Below are 17,970 nucleotides of genomic sequence, written 5' to 3'. Positions count from 1 at the left end.
TCGGTCTGGGGCACCCCACCAGGCAAGCCGGTCTGGTTCAGGCTGTGACATGTCGGGGGTCAGGGTGAGGGGCACCACAGGAACAAGCCCGCCTGGCATCCAGCCAGGGGATATCCACCCTCCCGGCCAACGCACTGGGCCTCAAATTGGAAAAGTATCGAATCCCACTGTGTTTGAGGAAAGTTCTTCAAGCGACACCGTTGGGGCGTCCTCAGTTTGAGAAGTGAACTCATTGTGCAGCAACGACGCGCCAAGCCCGTCTCGTCACTGTTCAGCCAGGCCGGGAGTGAAAGGTCTGGGAGTTCTTAACAGGGGCCCCAAGAGGGCCACCGGGGTCAGGAGGTGCGGCCGGTGTGGACCGCAGCCCACCGCAGCTGGACGGGGATATCGTGAAGTGTCCACTCTTCCCAAGCCGCGAAGAAGCCAACCCGGCCCAAAGCCACACCGAAGAAGCCCTGACCCCCGCTTTTCGCCTACCCGTTTCTAAGGCCCCGCCTCTTCCGGTTCCGGCCTCCCTCCACCACCACCCGGGGGCCCGCCTCTTCCGCCAATCTCCCACACCGAGGCCCCGCCTTTTCCGTCAGCTTTCCCCTTTCCTGCCCGCGTGTGGGCCTCTGGCAGGTGGACCCTAGGTGCGTGTGTCCTATCTGCTGGCTTGTTCTTGCCAGGTCCCGGCGGGTGTGTGGTTCCCCTTGCGCCCCCGCTCTCTCGGCCATGGGGGTCTCCAAGAGGAAGGCCCCGAGCGGCCAGGGCAACTCGGCTTCCCCCACGGGCGCAGCCAAACGGTCCCGCACTGAGGAGCTCACGGGCGTGCGGTTCAAGGCTCAGCTGAGGGACCCGCAGGGCTCGGGGCCAGGTGAGTGCGGGGCGGCAGGCCCGGGGCCGGGAGCTCGTGCTTCCGAGCAGGTCTCTGGGCCTCGGTCCGGGCGGGGCCTACGTGGGCTAGACACGGGCCCTCCTTTTTACAGCTTTTGGTTGACCGAGGGTCAGAGCCAAGCCTCTGCTTTTCAGGAAACTGAGGCCCCGGTGATTGGGCGTCCAGGATCCCGGGCCGGCCGGGGCAGCTCCAGGACTGCGCGCTGCAGTTGTTTGCCCTGAGCTGTCAGCGACAGCAAGGGCCACAACTTGCTGGGTTTTGACAGTCCCATGCGACTACACATTGCTCTAAAACCGGCTTATTGCAATTGTCAGGAAAGTAAATGAAATGGCCGACTCCTTCACACGGCAAATGTTTGTAGAGTCCCTACCGTGAGTCAGATCAGGGCAGTTCAGTGAGACAGTTTGCTACTCCTTGTTCCGTCAGCACCATTTTCAATAGCTTTGACCCTCCAACACTGACACTGACCTGATAACATGTAACAAGCTACCAGAAGCCACTGCAACTACTTGTTGGTTGACCAAGCTTGAACCAGTGACTGAGATGAAGCAGATTCTTTAATTTAATTTCATTTTTTGTAAATTGTGACCACCCTTCACAACTACTTGTAATCCTTTGGGAAGTATCTAGGTTATGAAGAAAGAACACAATTGAACATGTTGTTAAGTGGAAACATTAGCACTGTACTAAAATTAAAAATGACAGTGTTTCTCCCAGGTTAAAGAAATTATAAAATTAATGATCAGAACATCCTCAATTTCCAACTTTTCTCCTACAGATTTTGTTTTTAAACTTTTGGTAACTGTAGCTGCTCGTCAGTGCTAGGAAGGTGCTACCTACTTTAGCACAGAATTATACATTTCACTCATTTAATTTATTCTTTAAGTAGTTACTAAGGTCTATTATTTGCTAGGGTTGAGGTAAAATGGTGAATAAAAATCAGACAGGGCCCTGCCATCATGGGGCTTATAAAGCATCATGTGGGGAAGGCAGATATCAATCAATAAAATCACATACATCCGGTTCCAAGCACAAGTCCTTCACAGGAGAGGTGTGTGGTGCCTGAGGGTGTCTGCCTGGCCTTGCATCTAATCTGGGAGATCAAAGAAACCTCTCCTGAGGTAGTGGCCTTTCAAAAGGGTTGTAGAATGGGACAGGGATAGGAACCTTCCTGGTAGAAGAAAGAGCATGTTTAATTATTGAAAAGATCCTGTGTCCATGTTTCACGGTTTTGCACAGAGAGCACCATGACATTCAGGTGCTGCATCATTTGAACAGGTGTTGAAAGAAAATCTGGGCTGATGGGTGAAAGTGAAGTAGTTGAAAACATGGCAAAGCTGAAGCTAGTGGGTGAAAGCATGTGAGGCTGTGTTGGATTTGTGTTTGAATCTGGTCTCTGTCTTGAATTCTTTCTCTCTCCCTTTTGATATGCTCTCGTAACTTCCTGTGATAGGTTGCTGGAAGATCAGGGAAGTGGAATTGATGGATGTTGAGGGATTTTAACCCAGGCACAGGGAAGGTTTCTGATTATACTCCCTTCATGTAGTGGAGGAAAGAGAACTGCAGGGTTAGAATGGTAAAGACCCAGAGGGCACTCAGGAATGGATCAGTATCAGCATCAGGGAGGATCCTGGATCAAGAAGAGTTCTGCAGGCCAGTTCCTTTCAAAGTTTGCCCATGACTTCACTGGCTATAGAGAAGGGGCTTCTTTTAAATGTGAGTACTCTAAAGGTTAAACTCTTGATCTCCCTGGAGTCCCCATGTTGCTTTCGTGTTCCCCATTGCAGTAAGTGATAGTTCCGTTCACTTCTGTGTTCCTGCCAGAAACCTCCCTCTGCCTTACTTTGACCCTTAGCTTTGGTGCTTCTCCTGGGTATCTCAGGAGCTGGTCTGCTGTCCTCTGTTTCATCGTCATTCTAGTCCAGACACCATCAGTCCCTGCTAGGATAGTGGCCAGAGCTGACCAGTGTTGGTCTCTTTCTTAATTTTGCTTTCCTATAGCCTGTTCTAATGCAGCAGTCAGATGGTCTTTTAAAACTTCAAATCTGATCATGTCACTCCTCTCATGACGCCTTTCAGTGGTATCCCACTGCCTTTAGGATAAAGTCCAAACTCATTACTATTACCTCATCTAGCCCCACCTCCTTCTCTGACTTCATGTCAGGCAGCCCTCCCCACTCACTCACTTACCACCCACCCGCCTTCAGCCACACTCTGTACCCTCCAGCCTTAGGACCTTTGCACATCCTTGCCCTGGAGCACTTTCCCGGCTACCCCCATCTCATACTTACTCTTATAATCATTAGGTTCATAGCTACTTCTTTGTAGAAAACCTTTCCAACCTTCCAATCTAAATCTTGTTCCCCAGTTATAACCCCTCATTAGACCCTTGACTTTTGCTCCATAGCACTTACTACAGTTTGTCTATTTAAGTGATTGTGGTAGGTGTTCAATAAATATTCATGATGTGGACCTTGGTCTCTGCTGCTAGATTGTAAGCACCCTGGGGGTAGAGGCCATTTCCAATTTGTTCACCAGCATATTCCAGATACCTATAATGCCTGGTGCATGCGGTAGGTGCTCAGTAAATGGTGGATGGAAAGATAAAGGTGCAGAGAGATGACAAGTGTAAGTACATATTAGAGTTTGGCAAATGGTTCCTTAAAAAAGAATAGCGCTGCTCTCCCTGCATGAACAGCCCTTGCTGTCACCTGTGTTCTGTTTTTCTGAGGGAGACGGTAGGGTATTATGTGTGTCTCCTGGGTGCCTGTGAGGGTTGAGCTCATGCAAACCACAGCCATCTCTGTGAGAACACTCACCACCCTTGCTCATTATCTCACTAGACCATGCTGCAGAAGCATGGAGTCTGGCCTCAGCACCCAGAGCAGTGCCTGTGCAGCAAGGGCACTGTGTGCAGTAAATGTTTCAGTAGTCAGCATGGTTGCCAGGGAAAATGTTGTACCGTGGCATAAAATGGGATCCAAAAAGACCTTGTGAGGCTGACAGAGGGTTGAATGTGACCAGAAATACACTGCTGAGGACAGTTGGAGGCTTTTTTTTTTTTTGGAGGCTAAGTGTGATGCTAGACGATTTCCATGTAAATTAGCCCTTTTACACCTTACACAAACCCTGTTAGGTAGGTCCTGGTCCTGTTCTCATTTTACAGATAAAGAACCCAAAGCTTAGAGTTCAGTGATTTACTCAGTACCATACAGCTAGTAAATGGCCAAGCTGGGATGCATGGCTCCAAAGTTTACACTCTTACCTGGTGTGTTCTTAGTATAAGGTCTTGCTCATGGGTCCCCAAATCTGACCACACGTGTACAGCCCTAGGTAGATGTTACTTAATAGCACCGTGTGTGCATCAGGACTGGAATCAGAGACATATAGACTTGCTGTCCAGGAAGAAAGATGTGTTGATCTGCTCTGCTCAGCTGGTAGACCTGACTACAGTACCAATTCCTATTCTGGGCCTCATGCTTCAAGGGGACCTAGAGTCTGATCTGAACACTGAAGGATCTTGAAACTGTAATCTCTGGAGAGAAGTTGAAGGAAGAATCTGACCTTCAGAGGTGCAGACTCTGGTGATGGTAGCTGGTATGGGAAAGAAGGATTAGCCCATTACGTGTAGCCCCAGGGCAGAGAAGGAAAGATTTCCTGGAGAAGTTGGAGCACTCCCTAAAACAGATCCTCCCCGCGCCATATTTATATGAAAACTTGTGTATTTCTTAAAAGACCATTGGTATTTTGCATTTTACTTCATTGGTAATGACTGTTTTGATTTAAATGTTTAGTCCTTTCCTCCCTTTTTTAAGATAAGATTAAGGCCCCCCCCCACCCAGAAAAGATTAAGGCTCCAATAAGATGTGTGCATTTTAGCCTTTGCTTTCATGTGGCTTCCAACTCCCTGCCATGTCCTGCCTCTCGAGTTTTGAGTAGTGTGGACCAAAGAGTAGAACCAGAGAGACAGTTTTGTAGAACCCAAATTTTAAAGGAAGAGTTCTGAGGTTAGCAGGCACACAGGTGGCTCCCAGTTGGTGGGGTGGGGGGCTGTAGTGGGTATTCAGCTATCAGTGGGGATTTCATTAATTAGAAGAAGTGTAATAGAATTCTCACACTGTTGGGAGGGTAGATTTTTGAGGTGAGAACTTCTGGGGTGGCTTTATAGGGAAATAAGCCTGTAGGATGCACCTCTTTGGGCTTGTGAAGAGCACCAATGTTAGCTAAAGTTCCTGGTGCTGACAGCAGGCCAGGAATGCACGACACTGCATCCCCCATCACATTTAAAACAGCAGGTGTCAGTTCTGTTGAGTGTGCAGGATAGCCCAGCTTTTGAAGGGAGAACGTGGGCCGTGGAGCCAGACTGCCTGGATTTGAGTCCTGGCTCTGCCACTTACTTGCTGTGTACCCTAGGGCCTCAGTTTTCTCATCCATAAAATAGGAAAAAAAACTAGTCCTAGGGCAGAGGTTTGCAGTGAGAATTAGTTGATATAATATAGGTAATGCTTTTGGTAATGTTTCATTACCATGTTATGTGACATTTTTATTATCCACATTTTATAGATGAGGGAACAAAAGCTAAGAGGTAAGTAATTGCTAGAGCCAGGATTCAAACCTGTGAGTTATATTGGTTCTCTGTTTGTTTCATTCCTGTACTGCCTTCATCATTTCTTGGTGTTTTTGCAATGTTATACAGATTAATCTGCTTGGGCCGCCATAAAAAATACCATAGACTGGGTGGTTTAAACAGCAGAAATTTATTTTCCCACAGTTCTGAAGTCCAAAAGTCCAAGACCAAGGTGCCAGCATAGGCGGATCCTGCTGAGAGCTCTCTTCCTGGCTTGCAGACAGCTGTCTTCTCATGTGTCCTCACATGGCTTTTCCTCTGTCCACACGCACAGAGAGAGCTCTCTGGTGTCTCTTCCTCTTCTTAGAAGGACACCAGTTCTATTGGATCAGGGCCCCACCTTTATGATATCATTTAACCTTAATTACCTCCTAAAAGGCCCTATCTCCAAATTCAGTCTCATTAGGGGTTAGGGCTTCAACAGATGAATTTTGGGGGGAAATAGTTGAGTCCACAGCATTCATAGTAGCTTCTGTGGCTGTTTAGGTAGGTTGGGGAGGGTCACAGAAAAGGGAAAGTAGGTCACGGTAGTGGCTGTGATTGTTTCCAAGGAGATGGTTCTTGTAAACATAATATGAACATAACTCTTGTTTCAGCCTTGGAAGCATTTGTCTCTGCTGCCAAGAATCTACCAAGAGAAGATGTGTATGATGTTGTGGAAGGGTATATAAAGATTTCTGTTGAGTGTGCAGAAATTTTCCAGCTCCTGAGTGGAGAGAAGCGGCCTGAAAGTGAAGTATGTTGTTCCTTACCTGGCTTGATGAAGAGAAGAAAGTTAATGCTACTGTTGTGTTAAGCTTGACGAAGAGAAATATGATAGGAATTTCCAAGGCATTACCAACTTTCAGCAGAAAATGATGCTTTGTCCCTGTGCTATAGGAATAAGTTCATTTTTGTCTTCATGGCCTTTCAAAGTATTTTAGAGGAAAACGCTAACTTCTTATTAGCATTTGGTGAATATTAGAAGGAAGGATCATAGATTCTTAATATAATGTACTTGTTTCCAACATGGTTTGTTTTAACAAGGGAAGCAGGTAAAAACTGTATCACAGACTCAGAACACTTACTGAATTGATTATTGTCTGCTGGTTCCAAACAGGTTAAAAATTTGATATTATGGTATTTATGAACCTATTAAAATCTCAGAGGTTTTGCTCTAAAGCTGTAGACCTGAATATCCCCAGAGCAGTGATCATAAGTAGAACTTTCTTCTTTCATTTCATCTTTTTTTTTTTTTTTTTTTGGCAGCTGGCCAGTAAAGAAATCTGAATCCTTGACCTTGGTGTTAACAGCACCATGCTCTCCCAAGTGAGCTAACTGGCCAGGTCAAGCAAACTGTTCTCTGCTTCCCTAGACTGGGAGCAAGACTAAGTCCAGGGCCTGGGTCCTGGCAAGTCAGCCTGCTGAGCTGTCACCTTTGCCTTTATCACCTCGGGCTCAGGATCTGGGCAGGCCTACTTCTGCACAATGAAGGTATTAAGCCTGCAAGTAACTACAGCTAGGACAAGAGGAGCATATGTGTGCAGGAGGGAAAGAAATGAGATGATTCATAAGTGTTTCAAATCCGTCTTTGCAGATGCTATTAATATTTCAAGTTTTCGAGGCCATATTGTTGAGGACAGCCGGTGATCTTTCACATTTCCATGTTGTGGGAACCAACATTGTGAAAAAGCTACTGAACAACCACATGAAGCTCATTTGTGAGTCCCTGTATGCCTCGGGTTACAGGTAAGTTACTGCTTTTGTGTGGCAAAGGACTAGCCTTTGGGTTTGGTCTGCATTTGGCTCTGCGTGAGTGCATCTGACTGTTACCTTTGCTCATAAAAGGGCTTAGCTGCTTCCAAGGCTGTTGCAGCTGGGTCTCTGCCCCTCCTCCCTCTGTGGACCAGTCCCTGGCTGTCGCTGACTTCTCTCCTCCCGCTTATCCCTCTTGCTCCAGCCCCGCTGCTTTCCTTGATGCTCTGGAACACTCAGACTTGCTTTTCCTTTGCCTGTTCCTTCTGCCTTGATAGCTCTTCTCCCAGAGAGTCTTGAGCTGTCTCTCAGCCTTCAGGACTTTGCAAAAGTGTCACCTCAGCAGGGCCTTTGTTGACTCTCCTACATCCAGTAGCATTCCTGCTGTCCTTTCCTGGCCCTTTCACCTGCTTTATTTTTCTCCATAGAGAAAAATATCAATTTGTGCAATTGTGAGTTTGCATAATATTCCATATCTTCCTGTTGACTGTCTCCCTCCATTAGCATGCAAAGTGCGTGTGGCAGGGGCCTTGCCCTTCTTATAAAATGCCACCTTCCCAGCACCTAGAATGATGCCTGTAGGTAGCTGGTGCTCAGTAAACCATGGATTCTGGGAAACCATAGAATGGAAAGGCAGCTAGGAGTTCACTTTGGAGTTGTCCATGAAGAAGTCTTCCTCTGTGTCCTGTACACACAGGGACTGAGATGTGTCACTCAGTCACATGAAGGTTTACTCAAGAGACATTGTCATCCTCTTTGTAGCTTGTGTTTTGGATTCTTGTTCCTTGGTCTCGGTTTTTAGATTTTTTTTTTTTTTTTTAAATAAAGATCATGTCTCCGTATCTCCTTCCTTCCTTTTCCTGGTTTGGGGATAGCAAATCATACAACTAAGTATGCAATTGCCTTTGTGGTGAGGTGGCTTTGTGCTTCCGCTGTTCTGATATGTCTGATTCCTTGTGTTTCTGTGCAGGGTGGCTCGAGCCTGCCTGAACCTGATGGCCGCCATGGTTACCCAGGGTCCTGAAGCTGCCAGGGATGTCTGCAGCCATTTTGATTTGAATAAAAAGACCTTGTACACCCTGGTGACCAAAAGGGATTCAAAGGTGAGAATTCCAAGTGTCTTGTCCCTCTTCTGTGTGTCTCTTCCCTTTGGAGGGCTGTAGTGGCTGTTTTTCCTCCCTCTGCCCTTGGGACTTGGGAGTATATGCCTCATTAGCAACTGGCTTCTGTCTGTGAGGAGGGCAGACTTCACCTCTGGCTGGTGATGGGTCCATCCACCTGCAGAGCCTACACAGTGGGGACATCCAAGGATACTTTGGTGCGGGGGAAGGAGGGCGGGTACTCAGCAGAGCAGCACGTTCCTGGCTGTGACTTAGCTTGTGAGCGTCTTCTCTACTGAGTAATGAAATAGCCTCCATGTGCTTCACAGCTGCGAAGCTTGTCCCTGTCCTATATTCCAGTTCTTTCCACTTTGGAGAAAACCCTTAGAACTTTTAAGTCAGCGACATCCTCAAAGAAGACTTTTATGGCTCTTTAATAAATGATGTGCGCCTCCCAATTAGAACTGTTGTAATGAAAGAAGTAGAGGCTGGATTGTGCCAAAGAGAATGGGAATGTGAATGGTTGGTTTTTAGTAGAGCTGCAAGAAACAAAAAACAAAAAACCCTGGTGGATCTAGAAGTTGCACTTAGGTTTGGAAAGGTTCTTGGAGAGAAAGTACAGTTTTAGGACTCATGAGCTTGAGAGAGGCCCTCCTCCCAATGCATGTGCAGCTAAGGTTGTCGAAATGCCACATCTGCTTGCCAGATCATTTCTCCTGCTGGTGCTCCAGTGCTGTGAACAGTCACAGCCGGAGTTCTCACCCTTTTCCTGAGCAGAAAGTACCAGCCCTTGTCTGCCGTGGTGGAGAACCACATTAGAATAATTCACTTCTATAACTATACGTTGCCTTGTTCTCTTGATATTCCTGGGATTTCTGCATTGCCAGATAACAGACTGAAGGGTTAACAATAATAACACCAAGTAACTTTTACTGCTTTGTGAGATTGGCCTGGTGTTGAGTGTTTTACTGGAATTACAAATAAGGTATTCTCTGATGAAAAAAATTCCAGGTTTTAGTGTCTCTTAGATACTATGCTTTATTAACAGGTCAACAAATTCCATTCAATGAGTAATGGCTCCTGACATTTAAGTGCATTTCTAATAAAAAGAATGCGTGTGCTATTTGCACACTAGGGCAAATATCACAGTACTTTGGTCTTAGCTGGCAGTGAGCCTGGCAGAAATTATCAGATACCCTCCTTCCTTCCCACCCCTGCCTTTCTTGATCTCAGCCATCTGAGTTTAAGTGCCCAGGCCACCCACTAAGACCAGACAATGTCAGAAAGCCCAATCAGGTCTTCCCTTCCTGAACCCTGGCTGCAGGGCTGCACGCAGGTTGTTTCATCTCAGGGCAGGTTATTTTGCCTCTCCGGGATCTATAATATGGGAGTTATTATCAAGTTACAAGTGTTTTTCCTTTTGTAACCTTCTGTATCAAATACTATAAATACTTTGTATGTTGTAGAAAATGGTGTCCAGACCTTAAATTATTTTTTTTTTATAATATAGGAAATATCAGGGGTATTCAAAAATACAGCAGCACAAGGAACTCCATGTACCTGTCATTCAGCCTCAGCCACTGTCATGCCTCCCACCTTTTCAGTTTGTTTTGGGGCAGTCTATCATAGCAAATCCTGCAGTCTGTTATAGAAAATAAATCCCAGACATGAATCATATTTCACCATAAATATTTCAGTGTGTACTCTGAACAGAAAAAGACCTTTTAAAGAACAAAACCACAGTACCATTATTGCACCTAACACTGTAAATAATTTCTCAATATCATCTAATACCCAGTTCTTGGTTTTTCCTGATTGTCTCAAAAATGTTCTTACATTTTGTGATTCAGATCAGGATCCAAACAAGGTCTACACATTATATTTGATTGATATGTTTCTTAAATCTCTGCATTTTTTTGAATCTTGAGTTCTTCTGCCCACCCCACCTCTTGCCTTTTTTCCGTGCCATTAGTTTTTGAAGATGCTGGTAGTGATTTTTTTAAATGAATGTATTTTAACATTTTGGAGGGAATTCTTAAGCCTCATGAAGAAAGAGGACTATGGATATATTTATCCAGCCAAAGAAAGCATTGTTAAAATCCTGTGCCAAAGAGCAGTTTTACCAAATATGTTTTGGTCTATTTTAGACAGCATTTTGCAGAACAAGCCCTGAAGAGTTCAGGATGTTTTCTTCCTGGGATAATAACCCTGTGAGGTCCCAGGGAAGGAATAAGGAGTAGGCATGTGGCTCTCTTTTCAGTGGGCGTAGGATGCTTTCGATGGTGTGTGCTGGAGACGGGGCAGGGTGGGCGGAGGTCCAGGTGGCTGAGTAGGAGCCATGTGGTGGCAAGCCTGGAATGGGTAGATGCTGGTTCTTGGGAATCTCACTTAGTTCCTCCACAATGTCAGGAAGCTGAAATTTGGGCTTGTCTGAGATATATAAATGGGAGCCAGGAGGTGATAACTAAATTCCTTTTCATTTAGAAATTTATTGCTGGAGGGATCCACAAGAAGATATAGTGCACCTCCACTGTGTACAAGCAAGATGGAAAGATCCAGAATGGCAGATAACTGGGATCAGCATACCAGGCCCCTCACTCCCAATACTATTCAATACTAAAAAAGAAAAAAGAAAAATTGTGGGATCTTTCCATTAGCAGGGAAAGGACAAAATCTAATATAATTTTGCCAGGCAAGATTTAGCATTTTACCAGCATTCATTTGAAACACAAGGCATGTGTAGACCAAGATGACAAATTAACTGTGTTTGAACTAGGTGACATGCTAATTTGAACGATGGGGCATGTAAATGGCTTGGGAGCAGTTGTTACTTTAAGCTTCCTGAGGACAGGGACAGTATGTTAGTCATCTTTGCATCATCTGTCAGCCTGAGATTATGGCGTCTTGCTGTAGTGGGTGTTTTATAAACACTGAATTGGTGAGTGATGGCACTGGAGCATTGCCAACACTAAGCAAATGCAGCTGATTCTCAACACTAGTTATCGTTGTCCCAAACTCTGTGCTTTGAAGAGGCTCACAGACAGGTCCCCAGGACAGAGAGGATAGTTTGAAGTTCTCCTTATATTTGGAATAAACCAGCATTGGTCTCATACAGTCTTGCTGAAATGCTGTGTGACATGAGTGGAGGTAAACTCAGTAAATACGATGAATGAACAAGGCCTTCGCCCAGATGTTAGAGAGCACGGTTGGCTATCCTTTCTTTTCTCCAAAAGAAGCATATATCCAACAAAACAGGATGGAAGTAGTTAAGTACTTGCACAGAGACCTAAATGATGCCAAGTTCAGTCCTTGCACCTTGAGAAAAAGTGAAATGAGAATGCCATGGGAGCCCTGAGAAGGAAGAACTTCTCTGTAGTTGAACTTACAGCAGTATGTTTGTACAATCATTCTTATTATCCTGATTCTGGTACCTACTTACTTAGCAGCTGTGTGACTGAGTTAATTTTCAAGGCCTCAGTTTCCACATGGTAAAATGGGTATGGTAAGCATCTGTGCCTCAGGTTGCTCTGGGGAGTAAATGAGATAACAGATGTGCAGCATTTGGCGTAGCGCCTGGCACATAGTAAGTGCTCAGTAAACATCATTTTATCATCATCATGATTGCTGCTTCTGCTGCCACCTCTGTTGCTACTACTACTTAGTAGAACTGAACTATCCGGAAGGCCGAGACTACTGTTTAATCTTTTCAGGCATTCAGGGCAATAATTCTCTGTCATATTAACTTATTTTTTGGCAGTGAATTAAAGTACCTTTGGGATAACTGGGAAGTAGAGAAAAGTTTTTGGTTTAAGTAGTAAGCACACTTGCTAGTAGTTCTGGAATAGCTGAGAGTCCTGCATGACCACATGCCTTGGGTTTCTTAGATGTAAAACAAGGGATGGTGAGACGAGGTTTTGTTTTAATGATACTGGGAGGGAAAATTGATCAGATGGCTCTAGTGATTTCCTCAGACGTGTTGGCTGCTGGTCATGGCCTTTGGGCCCTCACTGAGAACAGCTGCTGCCTTGGGCCATGGCTAATACCGGTGGGACAGTGTGGACTACAGTACTGGGAAGATGAGCTAGCAGAGCTCGTAACATGATAGCATCTGTGCTTTGATTCCTGGTGTGAGTTTATAACTTATTTATAATATCTAATAAGAAATAGACATTACCACATTGATGTCTCATCAAAAGCAGCAGCAGTCTTTCCATTAGCTCTGGATTTTTGAAAACATAGATAATTTCCATCAGCAAGAGAGAGGAGGTGGGTCTAGGTGGCTTGATAGTCTCTTGCTCCACACCAGAGTGGTCCATACAATAAAGAAATTTATGTAGTATAGTCGGGGAAGGGGACACAACTATTTGTTCCCCGTACTTTTGTATTGAGAATAGGGCTTGAAAAAGAAAGAAAAGTAGAGAATATTGAGGGGGAAAAGAGCAGAGAAAACTTTTGCTTTCCATAAAGAGTGAGTATTGGTTTCAGACTTCCATCCCCTGATGACAGGACAAGACTGGAAGGCTGGTGATGTTGAGACGGGAGCTGTGTTCCTGTTCCTTTGGCTCTGTGTAATGTGCATGTGACATGTGGGTCTCTTTGTCCTCCAGGGAGTGCATGACGTTCGGCTGGCCTACATTCAATTTGTCCTTTCCTTTTTAATTGCTGGCGATGACAGCACTATAGTGCAGGTGTTGGAGGTGAAAGGTAGGTGCTTTCTTTTGTCCCTTAGGACACCCATTTGCTATTATTTTGAAAAACCTATGGCAAATCGTTTCTTCCAGGTTGAAGAAACCCTGCAGCCTGTGCAGCTGCTGTATGCACTGGAATGAAGGGTGTGTATGTAGGGGGAGTGATAAGCCTTGGTCAGTGCCATTTTGATATCAGTGGTCAGAATGAATAGAGGTACTCCTGTTAAGCCACCTGGAATGCTGAGCAATTCCCTAACAGAGGATAAATGCAAACCTGAGAGGCAGCTTGGCAAACAAAGGAGGCTTTATGGCTCCAGAATGTACACAGATTCATCACCTTAGCTAGCTGGCTTTCCTTAGTAATTGTGTTTTTAAAAATGAAGTCTAATTACTTTGGTACTCTGCCCCATATTACCAGAATATCAGTAATGGAGCTTCAGAGAATTCTAACTTGACCATCTTCTGGTAGCTGTCTCCCTAGAACGAGGCTTGGCATAGTTTTATCTATTGAGGTCACTTACATTTTATCAAGAGATTCATTGAGATGGTAAATGACAGCACTTAGCTTAGTATATGGCTGTTGCTCAGTGAGATTCCCCAGGATCATGCCCTGTCTGGAGGTGAGGAGCAGTTCCATGTCCTGGCTGGAACTCTGGTGCTATAGCCTCGTGTGATCAGGTCTCCAGCCCTGCTCCCACCTCCTGCAGGGTGGGAGACCTGAGCTTCCTCCAGAATGTGACTGCCGGTGCTATTAATAGAATGGTGTGCGTGGTGGCCCCCCTATATGTCATCAGCCTGGTCTGTGCAGAGGACCTCATCACTGCTGTGCTAGAACCACATGGGAGAGGAGGTGCATTCTCTTTGCATGATTTAGCCCACAGATTTTTCACCCCTGCTTACTGGCAGGTACTAGTTTCAGGATGCCCTGCTGTTGCCAGGGCTAGTAGTTTCTTTAAAATTCTCTTCACTCATCTCAGCTTCCTAGCCTTTTATTAAGGGACAATGGGTACTCATTCTCATCACTGAAGGAGGCAGGGATTGACTTCAGTATAATACTTCTGCTGGGCAATTTGGATGTATGCATCAAAACTTTAAAAATGCTTGATCCAGCAACTCCATGTTTAGTCATTTATCCTAAGGAAGTAATTAAGGATGTGAATGGAGGGTTTTTTATGGCATATTTTTTCCTATTAGCTGAAAATTGAACTTGTAACTTTCTACTAGTAAGGGATTGAGCAAACTGAAGATAGTCCTAAGATGGAATGCACCTATTAAAAATGACATAGAAATATATTTTATGACACAAAAGTTTTTTAGCAACATATCATTAGGCATAAACTCAGTTATAAAAGTGTCAGGTATGATCCCATTTTACTAAAAGTTAAATAGAACAGTATGGATATATCAGAAGGTTAACAGATAACTCGGAGTTTAACAGTCTTAACTCTGGGTAGTGGTGTTATGGTTGATTTTAAATTTTATTCTTCTTGGTTTTGTATTTTCTGATTTTTCTTTTTTTAAAAATGATGGATTTGCTTTTGTAGAACTTGTGTGCCCAGTAAGCAGGTATGGAGCAAGTAAAATTGTGAGTGCTTTGGTGCTTCTGCCCAGTGTCAGCAGTGCTTTGATGTAAAGATATAGCATCAAGCTCTGGTGGCCGTTTCCCTGAGAATCAAAAAGTAGGAGAAAGCAAAAAGTAAACAAAATTACACAAAATTTTGTCACCAGCCAATAAAATGATGTCCATTATTTTAAACGTATTTTTGAGCAAGTCTAAGCAAGTGAGAAATCTTAGAAGTCTGTTGTCATACCCTGCATTCTCTTTCAAACAGTCTTTTTTTTTTTTTTTTAAGATGACCAGTAAGGGGATCTTAACCCTTGACTTGGTGTTGTCAGCACCACGCTCTCCCAAGTGAGCCATAGGCCGGCCCTCAAACAGTCAGTCTTAATTTTACTTAATGTGAGAAAAGGAAGGTGAAACAACTAAGTAACTACTGAGCTTCTTAAAAAGTTCTGTCTTTTCACCTTTAGATAGTCTTGGTTTCCTACTGTGAACTTGAATAATTAAGAGACAAAATTAAAAAAGAAAAAAGGAAATTGTATTGTTTGCTGTACAATTTAAACAGCAGTGTTCTCTCATCTGTTCTCATTTTCAAAATACTTAAAAAAATTTTTTTAAATTTATTTATTAATTTTGTTATGTTTTTACATTCTAAGATATGGCAGAGCAGTTGGGGAGGGGGTGAGGAGATGGGGAGGGAAATAGGGTGGGAGGATGAATGGGGGCATGATCAAGGTCAAAATGCTTTTGAGTTTAATGCTTTGAAACTTTTACTTTCAGAATTTATCCCTTGCATCTTTAGCTCAGGCATAAAGGAAGATAGGATTTCTACCATCAATATTTTGTTATCTACCTTGAAAACAAAGGTACGTGTTTGGTGATCAGCATTTCTGTCACTGGTTCTTTCTATGTGAATGAAGAAATATTTCCCAGCATTTTATAGGATTCTAGGGCTATAATATCTTATATAGGTTATAGTTAATTTAGATTGAATGGAAAACTGTGTCTTAAGCAGAAACTCTTTCTTGGTGATGAGCAAATCCTGGCCAGAAGGTTAAAGAACAGATGAAGCAGCCGCTGATGCTCAGGCAAGGCTGCTGTTTTATTACGGTAGCAGGAAGACTGTTAATCAGCATTTCACAATAAGCAGTGTAATAATTGTGAGCTGTAAATTATAAATACTTCATTTACACATCTAGCAAAATGTTATTTTGTGCCATGTTCTATATTCTGCCTTTTACAAGCACCTTATAGACATGTAAAAACTTGCTAAAAGGATCACTGTCTTTAATATGGAAGCACCTTAAATGATGAAGTAGAGAAACTATGACCCTCCCAACATGAAAAGTTATCAAAAGTCCATATGAAAATGCTTTCCTTTCACAGTATTTGAAAACTGGATGTCAACTGGAGGCCTTTTTGCCCTCCATAGGACATTTGGCAATGTTTGGAGACATTTTTTGGTTGTTATAACTGGGGAGATGCAACTGGCATCTCATGGATAGAGACCAGGTATGTTTAGATGCTGCTAAACATCCTGCAATACACAGCACAGCCCCCACAGCAATTATCTGGCCAAAATGTCAATAGAGCTGTGGTTGAGAAACCCTGATTTAAGGTAATGCAAATAATGACATACAGGTTTTTTCACCTACCAAAATAAGATTGACTCTTTAAACCAGTGATACTCAAAACTAGTAAAGATACCTGGAATAAGGTACTTTCCTGGAGGAAGTATTAGTTACAGCCTCTGTGGAAGACAGCAGTTCTGGCAATATGTGTCAAGGTTTTGAATATGCGCATGGACCATGTGGTTCTGAACTGAGGGATTGCTTCTGAACCAACTGGGGAATGTATTTAAAGTGCATATATCTGGACCACACCCCCAGAGATTCTGGGCTAGGTTTGGGTGGAGCTGAGAACTTGTGCCACACAGTTCCATTTGTAAGAACCTGTGCCAAGTCCATCGTCAGAGATGCAGTGAAGACTATACGAGAGTATTGATCATGGCTTTATGGAGAACAGCCAGCATTTGGAAACAACCTAATTGTAAACACCAGGGGAATGGTTAAATAAGTTATCCTGTTCATAAAACGGAATGGTATTTAGCCCTCCAGAACGATGTTCTAAAGGAATTTTTAATAATAAGGAAAAAGCTCACACCATATGAGTAAAAGCAGACACAAAACCATATGTAATCACAATCTTAGGCAAAAATAAATAAATAAATAACCAGTACATATTCATGTATATTGTGTGTGTTGGCGGTGAAGTATGGGTGGGGGCTGAAAGGAAATATGCCAAAATGATAACTGGGTATTCTAGAAATATTGGTGAATTTTGGTTTTCTCTGTAACTTTTTCTTTTTTTTTGACCAAGTTTTCTGCCGTTAGCATGCATTGGTTTTATAATGATGAGAAAACAATAAACAGTATTTAAAAAATAACTGAATTCCTTGAACGTTATTTGTTTTATTATCATTTTCAGGTAGTTCACAATAAAAATATCACAAAAACCCAGAAGGTGCGTTTCTTTACCGGGCAGTTATTGAACCACATAGCATCTCTCTACAGCTGGAATGGGATTGCTGATGTGAACCCGGAAAACCCAGGAAACGTCCAGGTGTAGTCACTTTTGGATTTTAGTTGACCTTATCCTTGGTGTATGGTCCTCACGGTTGGGAGATGGAAGAATCCCAGCACTACACTGGACTTTAAAACAAGTCATCTCACTCAACTGTTGCTTTTGGCTTGTGGTTATATGGTTATGTTCTCTTTTAGGTGCAATATGACTTTAAATTTTGGGTTTTTTTACAGTAAGATTTTTAAAAAATTTCTGAGGTATGATATAAACCGTATTTTTTTTTTTTTTTTTTTTAATGAGAAAACTATTTTTCCCTTTGGCTGAGTGACATTTTAATTCTCCCTGCAGTGCTTACCTGATAGATTTATGCAGTTCATCCGGCCTCTCTCTTCCTCCTCTCACTTTGCCTCTTCTTTTCCTTCCTTCCATTCTTTCATATCCAGTTTTTGGAGTTTCAAGGCTTGTTTCTTTTTTTTTTTTCAGGATCCTAAGTGTCTAGGATTGTCACCCACTGATGTGTATGATTTTTTTTGTAATAGTTAATTCAAGTGCTAAATTAAAACTGTTGCTCTCACATTGACCCAAGGCCAGTGTACATTTTAATTTTCCTCATTTTTGTTTTTCTCAGGGTGTTTCAGAACATGGATTTGGCCAGAGCAGTGAAGGCTCTGAGTTCCTGTTAACTTTGTAATAATTTACCTGTCAAGAGCCTGCTGTTTCATTTGCTTTTATCTTGATGACCTGACTGTGTTCTCTTGTTTTGAACATGTTTTTGTGCACTCTATTACTGGGAAGCCTCG

General features: G+C 43.4%; 1 protein-coding gene across 2 annotated transcripts in view; it reads left to right on the top strand.

Moving 5' to 3' along the window:
- The first annotated feature begins 589 nt into the window (after positions 1-589).
- Positions 590-17,970, top strand: part of URB1 (URB1 ribosome biogenesis homolog) — a 70,998-nt gene continuing 53,617 nt past the window's right edge. For both annotated transcript variants that reach the window (XM_063108719.1, XM_063108715.1), the window contains exons 1-7: positions 590-856; positions 6,101-6,240; positions 7,081-7,232; positions 8,209-8,341; positions 12,946-13,042; positions 15,368-15,453; positions 17,075-17,209. In XM_063108719.1, the coding sequence (XP_062964789.1) occupies positions 715-856; positions 6,101-6,240; positions 7,081-7,232; positions 8,209-8,341; positions 12,946-13,042; positions 15,368-15,453; positions 17,075-17,209 (885 nt within the window). In that variant the 5' untranslated portion in view covers positions 590-714. The remainder of the gene's footprint in view (positions 857-6,100; positions 6,241-7,080; positions 7,233-8,208; positions 8,342-12,945; positions 13,043-15,367; positions 15,454-17,074; positions 17,210-17,970) is intronic.

The sequence above is a fragment of the Cynocephalus volans genome, chromosome 1 (genome assembly GCF_027409185.1).
Source record: "Cynocephalus volans isolate mCynVol1 chromosome 1, mCynVol1.pri, whole genome shotgun sequence".
Taxonomy (NCBI): Eukaryota; Metazoa; Chordata; class Mammalia; order Dermoptera; family Cynocephalidae; genus Cynocephalus; species Cynocephalus volans.
The sequence above is the reverse complement of the archived record's forward strand: the minus strand, read 5'-3'. Positions and strand labels throughout refer to the sequence as shown.